General features: G+C 46.6%; 1 protein-coding gene across 1 annotated transcript; it reads right to left on the bottom strand.

The window, feature by feature from the left end:
• Window positions 1-8,234: 8,234 nt before the first annotated feature.
• On the bottom strand, window positions 8,235-8,885 carry LOC119334364. The gene has a single exon (XM_037606945.1). It carries the CDS (start codon window positions 8,880-8,882, stop codon window positions 8,337-8,339), a length of 546 nt encoding a protein of 181 aa, XP_037462842.1. The 5' UTR covers window positions 8,883-8,885; the 3' UTR covers window positions 8,235-8,336.
• Window positions 8,886-9,509: the final 624 nt, after the last annotated feature.

Genomic DNA, 9,509 nt, shown 5'->3' with positions numbered 1-9,509 from the left:
GGATACTAGAGTACCCCTATTCTAGTACACCGACAACGTCACACGTACGCATAACATGCAAGTATGTGATGTACAACATGGCATCACAACATAACGCAAACTCATATAGATAAAGGCTCAGAAGAGCCACATAGCATTAAATACAAACAGGGGTCACATGACCCATCATTCAGAGCATACAAGCAACGGAAGCATTACATGTCTGAGTACAGACAACTACAAAAGAAAAAGGCTGAGAAGCCTGACTATCTACAAGACCCTCCCAAGGGTACAAGATCGTAGCTGAGGTAACAAGCTACTCGTCAAAGTCCAAGCGGTACTACTAGTGAGATAGATGTCTCACCTGCAAAACATAAATAAAGCAAACGTGAGTACTGTTGGGGAACGTTGCAGAAAACAAAAAATTTCCTATGGTTTCACCAAGATCCATCTATGAGTTCATCTAGCAACGAGTGATCGGATGCATCTACATACCTTTGTAGATCGCGAGCGGAAGCGTTCAAAGAACGGGGATGATGTAGTCGAACACGACGTGATCCAAATCACCGGAGATCCTAGCGCCGAACGGACGGCACCTCCGCGTTCAACACACGTACGGTCAGCGTAACGTCTCCTTCTTCTTGATCCAGCAAGGGGGAAGGAGAGGTTGAGGAAGATGGCTCCAGCAGCAGCACGACGGCGTGGTGATGGTGGAGCTGCAGTACTCCGTCAGGGCTTCGCCAAGCACTATGGAGGAGGAGGAGGTGTTGGAGAGGGAGAAGGAGGCAACCAAAGGCGTGGATCAAGAGGCCCTCCTACCCTCACTATATATAGGGGGGCCAAGGGGGGGGCGCCGGCCCTAGGAGATCCAATCTCCTAGGGGGGCGGCGGCCAAGGGAGGTTTCCCTCCCCCCCAAGGCACCTAAGGGGTGCCTTCCCCTTGTGGGACTCTTCCCTCTTAAAACCCTAGGCGCATGGGCCTCTTGGGGCTGGTGCCCTTGGCCCATGTAGGCCAAGGCGCACCCCCTACAGCCCATGTGGCCCCCCGGGGCAGGTGGACCCCCGGGACCCTTCCGGTGGTCCCGGTACAATACCGATAACCCCAAAACTTGTCCCGATGGCCGAAATAGCACTTCCTATATATAATTCTTTACCTCCGGACCATTCCGGAACTCCTCGTGACGTCCGGGATCTCATCCGGGACTCCGAACAACATTCGGGTTACTGCATATACATATCCCTACAACCCTAGCGTCACCGAACCTTAAGTGTGTAGACCCTACGGGTTCGGGAGACATGTAGACATGACCGAGACGACTCTCCGGTCAATAACCAACAGCGGGATCTGGATACCCATGTTGGCTCCCACATGCTCCATGATGATCTCATCGGATGAACCACGATGTCGAGGATTCAAGCAACCCCGTATGCAATTCCCTTTGTCAATCGGTATGTTACTTGCCCGAGATTCGATCGTGGGTATCCCAATACCTTGTTCAATCTCGTTACTGGCAAGTCACTTTACTCGTACCGTAATGCATGATCCCGTGACCAGACACTTGGTCACTTTGAGCTCATAATGATGATGCATTACCGAGTGGGCCCAGTGATACCTCTCCGTCATACGGAGTGACAAATCCCAGTCTTGATGTGTGTCAACCCAACAGACACTTTCAGAGATACCCGTAGTCTACCTTTATAGTCACCCAGTTACGTTGTGACGTTTGGCATACCCAAAGCACTCCTACGGTATCCGGGAGTTACACGATCTCATGGTCTAAGGAAAAGATACTTGACATTGGAAAAACTCTAGCAAACGAACTATACGATCTTTATGCTATGTTTAGGATTGGGTCTTGTCCATCACAACATTCTCCTAATGATGTGATCTCGTTATCAATGACATCCAATGTCCATAGTCAGGAAACCATGACTATCTGTTGATCAACGAGCTAGTCAACTAGAGGCTTACTAGGGACATGTTGGTGTCTATTATTCACACATGTATTACGATTTCCGGATAACACAATTATAGCATGAATAAAGACGATTATCATGAACAAGGAAATATAATAATAATGCTTTTATTATTGCCTCTAGGGCATATTTCCAACAAGTACAAAGGTACTCAGCAAGACTTACATTAGATCCTATCATACATGCATTTGTATCAAGAAGGTAATGTGGAGTTTAGTTGCAGCAATCCAGCTTCGACTCAGTGGCTATCCTGTTCTACGACAACAAGAAACTTCTTTGAGATGAGGCAACGCACACGAGTCCTCTAATCACCACATCAATACACTACTATGGATTCATCCCCGTCTCTCCTACGAGAAGGCCGTCCATAGCACTCACACTTGTCTTGAGCATTTTAGGGTATCCACTTAAAGTTGTCTATGTACCACATAAGCATCCAAGAAGTCAATAACCGAGGACACGTCTATTCGAATAGATCATGATAACCTTGCAGGGGTGTACTTCTTCACACATGCTCTCACCACTTATCACCATGTACACGTCATGTATCTCGGCAACCTTCAAGCGGAAGCCTGGCGAGGGTGTCGGCCACGACTTGACTAACCACACAAGACTCTAGTCCAGGTTTATCACCTATTCGGGTTCCATCCGCAAGGAGATTCGGCCGGGGTGTCACTCACGGCCCCAAACGATATGAGCAGGGTTCCCAAGCCCACCATCCGGGTGCCACTTGGTACACCGTGCCACCTGTGCCTAGCCTGTCCCAAGCCCACCCGGCCGGGTGCCACTCGGTAGAAAAATAGCACTATCTACAAACACCAGAAACTAGTTGCGACTCCTGGATAGAGATCAAGTTGGTTAATAAGTCGAGAGAGCTTGGAGCGCCCGGAGCCCAATGTGTGGTAGTAGCTAGTCATTGGACAACTTACACAGAACTTAGTTCTTAAGGACGGTCACAATGAGACAACCCACCATGTACTCCTACATGGCCTCTCACCGCTACCTTTTACCAAATCGTGTTCACACACTAAACTCTCAGCATCAGAACATAGCATAACACTCCAATCCATTCCCAATGAATCAGACCTGACATAACTCTAAGCAATAGCAGGCATGGCATGGTAGGAACACCACATGGCTCAATCAACTCCTACACATGCTAGTGGGTTTCAACTATTTACTGTGGCAATGACAGGTCATGCAGAGAAATGGGTTCAACTACCGCAACATAAAGTAGCAATTGAATCGTTGTTGTCCTAATGCAATAAAAGAGAGCAGGAGCGAGAGAGTGGGATTGTATCGGAATGAACAAGGGGGATTGCTTGCCTGGTACATCAACAAGGGGGCACTGCTCCTCAGACAGGTACTCTGGATCGGTCTCCGGAGCAGGACCTATCGAGAAGGAACGGTGTCGGCAATCAATACACAATCATATGCAACAATATGATGCATGAAGATGGCATGAAGATGTGATGTTATTAGAGCTAATGCAACTAGCATTCATTTGCATGAAGTCCATTTGAACCAAAGATTCAAATGCATCTCCAAAATAAGCTCTTTATATAAGCCATTTTAGTGTTTCACTTATACAGCAGGTATAACTTGGTTTTTCATGCATGAAACTGGTACAGATGGATAGATTGCATTTTTTTGATAATTTTTCATATATAAATTATTTCAATCTGAGCTACGGTTGAATTTATATGAATTTTTGAAGTTTTGAACATTTTCTGGAATTTCTTATTTTAAAATAATTCCAGAAAAAGAATAACTGCGTCAGCATGACGTCATCACTATGTCAGCGAGTCAACGTGGCTGTCCAGGTCAAAACTGACGTGTGGGGGCCACACGTCAGTGCCATAGTTAATTAACAGAGTTAATTAAATTTTAAACTAATCCTAAACTAAAATTAGCAGAGTCGGGCCCCGCATGTCTTTGACCCTGGGTGGTCAAACACCAGGTCAACTGGGGGGGGGGGTTAGACCCGGTCAACCCCACCGGCGTTTAGCCACCGGCGAGGCCGAACGCGGCGGAGGGCTCGGCATCACCGTTCTGGCGACCAAAAGGACGGCGGAGACCACCGGGGCGTAGCCCGCGCTCGTTCGCATCGATTGGAGCAAGTGGGAGAGGCGGGGGCGGCCGGAGCTCGCCGGAGCGAAGCTCGGGGCGGCGGCCGGAGTACGGCTTCGAGCGGAACCTGGCTGCAGGACACGGGGAGGCCACCCGAGGGGCTCTGCGGCACCCTCGTGGCACCAGGAGCACGATGGGGGTGCTCGATTTGGGCGGAGGCGGGCCAAAACAACGACGACGACATGGACGGAGGCGAGGAGCTATGGCCGCGGCGGGAAACGGTGCTAGAGCGCGCGTTGGCAAGGGGGAGAAGGGGGGTTCGGTAGAAGAGCTCACGGCGATTCGTCGGGCGTGCTCAGCGGCTCGGGGGAGGTGTTGGAGCGGCCGCACGGTCGCCGGCGATCTCGGACGCCCGAGGTTGAAGACGAGGTTGGTGAAGCCGTTGTGGGGCTTCAGCGCGAGCAGACGGAGCTCATGGGCATGGAGAGGAGGCGAGTCAGTGGTTCTGGGCGTGGCAATGGCGCACGGCGGCGACGGCAGTGTTTCGGTCGCGGGGAGAGAGAGCGATCTAGGGGAGGAGGGAGAGCGAAAAGGGGTACGGGCGGCGAGTGGCGTCGTCCAGGGAGGCCAGAGCGTCGAGGGGGAGGGCACGCAGGCAGGCTGGTGGCATGGCGCGCATGCGCGCGGGCGGCGAGCGCGTGCCCCTGTCCTCCTAGCGCGAGGAAGGGGACGACTGGCAGTGCCAGTCGGCTGGGCCGACCTGTTGGCCACTGGGCCAGGCCAGGCTGCACAGTGACAGGCTGCACAGGGGGGTAAGTGCAGGTAAGCGGTTTTCCACTTTTGTTTTCTTTTCTATTTTCTGACATTTGTTTCTGATTTAATAAAATACCAAATCATTTTATTTAATTCGGTCAAATTTTGCAGGGACCTAAGGAATTAATCCAAAGCTCCTCACCAAAATTCAGAATTATTGGACAATATTATATATATATATAAATATTTATCCAACGCAAATAATTACTGGATTAATTCCAAATGCCCAAAATAAATACTTATGAGCTATTTAAAATATTGGTTTGATTTTTATCTCTGTCCGATATTTTCAGAGATCAACATGAGCATTTTCTTGGACCCTTTTGGAGCAATTTTTACTTGGGTCATTTTCAGAAATGATTCTGAGGGTTTCACAAATCCCCATTTCAAATTTAAATGGAATTTAAACATGATGCACAAATGACTAGCTAGTCTAGGTCATACCAGCACTAGGGATGTGACACTGTATCTGTGTTCTTTACTCTTTCTTCTTTCAAACTACTAGTTACCACCGGGTGGAAGCAGAAAAATAACACCACCTTGTTATCGACATTTCCCTTTTTTTCCTTTAAACAAATGTATGTCCCAAGCTTGTGATAAAAATAAGAGAAAAGTTCACATTAGAACCCTCAACTAACCACACGGTTAAATATTCAACCCTCAACTCTTAAACCGGTCATCCCACGCCTCAAACTAACCATCCGGTTCAGGAATCAACCCTCCACCCGGTTTTGACTCAGGTAAGCAGTTTTGACCACGTTGACTACTGAGTTGGCACCGCCACATTAGATTTTGATCTCCTCCTTACACGTGGGACCCACCCAAGAAAAAACAAAAATAAAAAACTACATCTCTCTTTCGATGCCTTGACTCCTTCGTTCTTGTGTGACCCGACTACCGGCCTGCAGTGGACGAATAGGGACTCGTTGCCGCCAGCAGCACGTCACCCGAGCTGCACGCTCCAGCTCCGGTCGATTCCCCCACCCACAACCACGAATTCCCGTAGCCCTCTAACATCGACTGTCGTCGTCGCGTACAAGCTCTCGCTCCGGCCGCTCCTCACTCCACGCTCTTCTTCCCCTTCTATTCCGCGCATGCATCTAGCCATGGCGGTGTGCTCTGGTCGGGCCTCGTCGGCCTGCACAATGTGGAATGCTTGCCATCGAGGGAGGCTGGGAGAGCCAGGGCAGAGCAGCCCCCCAAGCTCCCCAAAGGAGGCCCAGATCTCGCATTGGAGGCGCGATGTCAGAGGAGATGGCTTCCCGCGTCATCGTGGACGGCCGTCAAGTGTGCATGCAGCCACATTGTCGTGCGCGTGCAGTCCGCGCCGCTGCATCGTGTCAGGGCCCTGCATGGTGTAGTCCGATTCACTGCCTCTGCCGTTCATTGCGGCGCTCATGGGCCTCCCGGGCCTCCTCGGCACACAGTAGGTGGGTGGCCATAGATCCGAGCCATCGAAGCCAGCGAGGAGGTACATCTTCTTGAAGGATTCCGGCGGGGTGGATCAATGCTGCGAGGAGAGCATGAGTGGGATGGCATGCGGCAAGGAGTGTGCATTTTACCCACATGTAGGGGGTGTCAAATGGTGACATGGAAGTGCCTAGTCAGCAGTTAACATGGTCAAAACCACTCAATGAGTCAAAACCGGGCGAAGGGTTTATTTTTGAACTGGATGATTAGTTTGGGGTGTGGAATAACCAGTTTTGAAGTTGAGGGTTGAATATTAAACCGAATTAATACTACCCTTGCCAACGACTAGAATTAAAACTTGAGACTTGTGAGCTAATCCAGTAGCTCGTGGATCGACCGAACCCGTTCACAAACGAGTTGAGCGGAGTCTGAATCGAAACTTGCTAATATACCGAGTTTAACGAGCCGAGCTAATGAGTTACTCGCTTAACTCATTGGGCTAGTTAATCAGAAGGGGCAAAAAATAAGTAGTATATTGTTGTTGAGTGTTGTCTTCTATGTTGTGAACCATGTGCCTGTTTGTTGTAAGTTTTTTATATTTGTTTAGTAAAATATGTTGTCATAAATATATTTTTGTAGTTTGTTGTGTATATAATATATATTTTTTTTTGTTAAAATTTGTCATGAGATAAACAAGCTAACTCATGAAGTGCACAGAGTTGAGCCATGTTTGAATATGAACCCGCTATCCTAATTAATGAGGCGAGCCAAATCAACTCGTTATCCTAACAAGCTCCAAAGAGTCGAGCTAAATCGGCTCGTCTCGACTTGAATTCCGGCCCTACATGCCAAGTCTTCTTATGAAGTTGACCCAAAAATGTATTAATCTTTTAGCCTCCATGACTGTTTGTTAACCATGGGAAGATGTAATGTACCAAAGCAAAAGCTAGACACATAGATCTTACTGACAAATGCCGGTTTGGCGAAAGTTTAACGAAACTCGTCTTAACATTTGAGAGATAGACGTCGTTCAGGTTTGCCAAGGAGTTGTCGTAGAGTATTGAACAACAATTGAAAAACCACTGACAGCATCGTGTCCACCGGCGGTTGGAGACCAGCTATCCGACAGAGGACATAACCCGTTAGATACAATCACGACTAGTTCACCTGGGCATTATGCCAGCGATGGTCAGGAAGTTGGCCCGTGGATGAGACTACGCTCCACCAGCAGTTGTTCACTGCATTACTTCTCTTTGTTTTTTCCTTTTAATTTTTTATGTTGTGTTTCTTTTTTTATTGTTTTGTTAACTAGATGAACACTTCATAAATTTGCATATATGCTGTAAAGATTTCGTGATTCTTTCTTTAAATGTGAAAAATCACATTTTTAATAAATATCCAAATAATTGTAAAAAAACATGAACATTTTAAATCCTCTAACACTTAATAAATGTTACTAATTTACAAACAATGATAAAAAAATAACTTTTAAAAATATCATGAATGTTTTTTTTTAAATGGCCATAGCATAAGTCAGGGGTGGACCGAAAGAGAACGAAGGAGCAAGGCCCCCTCGAACTCCACAAACACTTTAAATTTGATTATTTTTGGACTCCGGAAAGAAGTGTCCACAGTAAACCTCTAAAGAAAAAAACGAAATGTAAGCATTGTGTCTAAAAGAAAAAAACGAAATGTAATCACTAAGCTTTCCCAATAAAAATTAAAAAAATTAGCACTAAACACACATTTCTTTTTATGAAAGGAAGTCAACTGTATGAGTTTAAGAGACGAAAAAAAGCAGCAGTACGTCCAACTAGAGTGGATTAGGAATCAGACTAGGATTAGAGCTGGAATGGGCAGGGCAGGTGCCTCCTAGTCCTAGTTCACCAAGCAGATTTGCCAAGCAAGAAGATATAAAGATTTTTCAGGTAATAGTAGTGAAACATGTTAACCAAAAACATGCAAAGATACCCTAAACAGTTCAACAGTGTCCACGTACAATTCACTCTAGACTGTTGACCGGCTCTTGGCCCATTCCTCAAACACAACTTTTCGACAAACTTCATTCAAGCGCTGCAATAAGCCTACTAGATGGAGAGCAGAGTCGACCAAGTCACCTTCACTGAGATCAACCCGAATTCAGTCTTCATCTCTCGAGTATCAAGCCCATGCATGCCCGCCTTGAAGGAGTAGTAGTGCTCCGCTGAATCGGATGGCTCCGAGGCAACCTCGAACTTCAAATCCACAGTGGAACCATCCACTACAGCAACCACAGACCTCGTTAAATGACGCGACTCGCCAATTGTACCATTGAAGAGCCGAATTTCTTCGTCATAACCACCGATAAAACAATGGAAGCACAGATCAAAACTGCTCCGCACTTCTGACACGACAACTTCTACATTCGCCATGACTGCACGATCAATACGTGATACGGTTAAATCAACTGTGCCACAGTCACCATCGATGCGATATTTGAGTGCACAATCCCATGGGCTCCACAGGTCGTCTAGGTCTGATACACCATCGATCAGCTGGCAGTCATGCCTTTCTTCCTTGCCTACCTTGATCCTCATGTCAAATTCCACTAGAGCAGTGGAAAGCATATTTATCCCTCGCTTAGGGCCAGCCATGGCGACGAGAGAACCCTATAAAATTGTTACTGCTTAGTAGCTCTTCATATGGAAGTAAGAAACACCTAAAGCTTTATACTACCTCTGTTTCTAAATGTAAGGCGTCTTAGCAATTCAAATTGAACTATCAAGGCACATCTTACATTTAGGAACAGAGGGTGTACTTCTCTAAGCTGTTTTACTTGGAACAACATTAATTTTGTGGTAGTTTACAATTGCTGACCAACATCTTTGGCACATATCAAATTGGTTGCTTACATACTGCACAACAGTGTTCGAATCCCAATTTTTACATAAGCATGTAGAAATGAGAAGAGAAAACAAAATGACCTATAGTGATGCAATGATTCATGCTGGTGTGTTAAGTAGCAACCAAGAGCGCAAACTATTCTATTTGATTTTGTTTGGAATACATAATATACTCACTCAGTTCCATAATTTATAAGTTTCTCATAGTAAATCACATTTCCACAATAAAAACTTGGTGCAATGGTGGCCTATACAGTCCAAACTACCATTCTGCTACGTGTGTACAGATAACTCACAAGACTTGAGTGCTTGTTGTTCCATGCAAACACTAGGTTTGGCCTTACAATGTGAAATGTGAAATGAATAGCTTTGACATAA

Source organism: Triticum dicoccoides, chromosome 7A, assembly GCF_002162155.2.
Source record: "Triticum dicoccoides isolate Atlit2015 ecotype Zavitan chromosome 7A, WEW_v2.0, whole genome shotgun sequence".
Lineage (NCBI taxonomy): Eukaryota > Viridiplantae > Streptophyta > Magnoliopsida > Poales > Poaceae > Triticum > Triticum dicoccoides.
Note: the sequence above shows the minus strand (reverse complement) of the source record. Positions and strands in the feature narration are given on the sequence as shown.

Bases quoted from the DNA above. Each gene is read 5' to 3' on its own strand.
- LOC119334364 (XM_037606945.1), bottom strand. From the start codon at position 8,882: ATGGCTGGCCCTAAGCGAGGGATAAATATGCTTTCCACTGCTCTAGTG.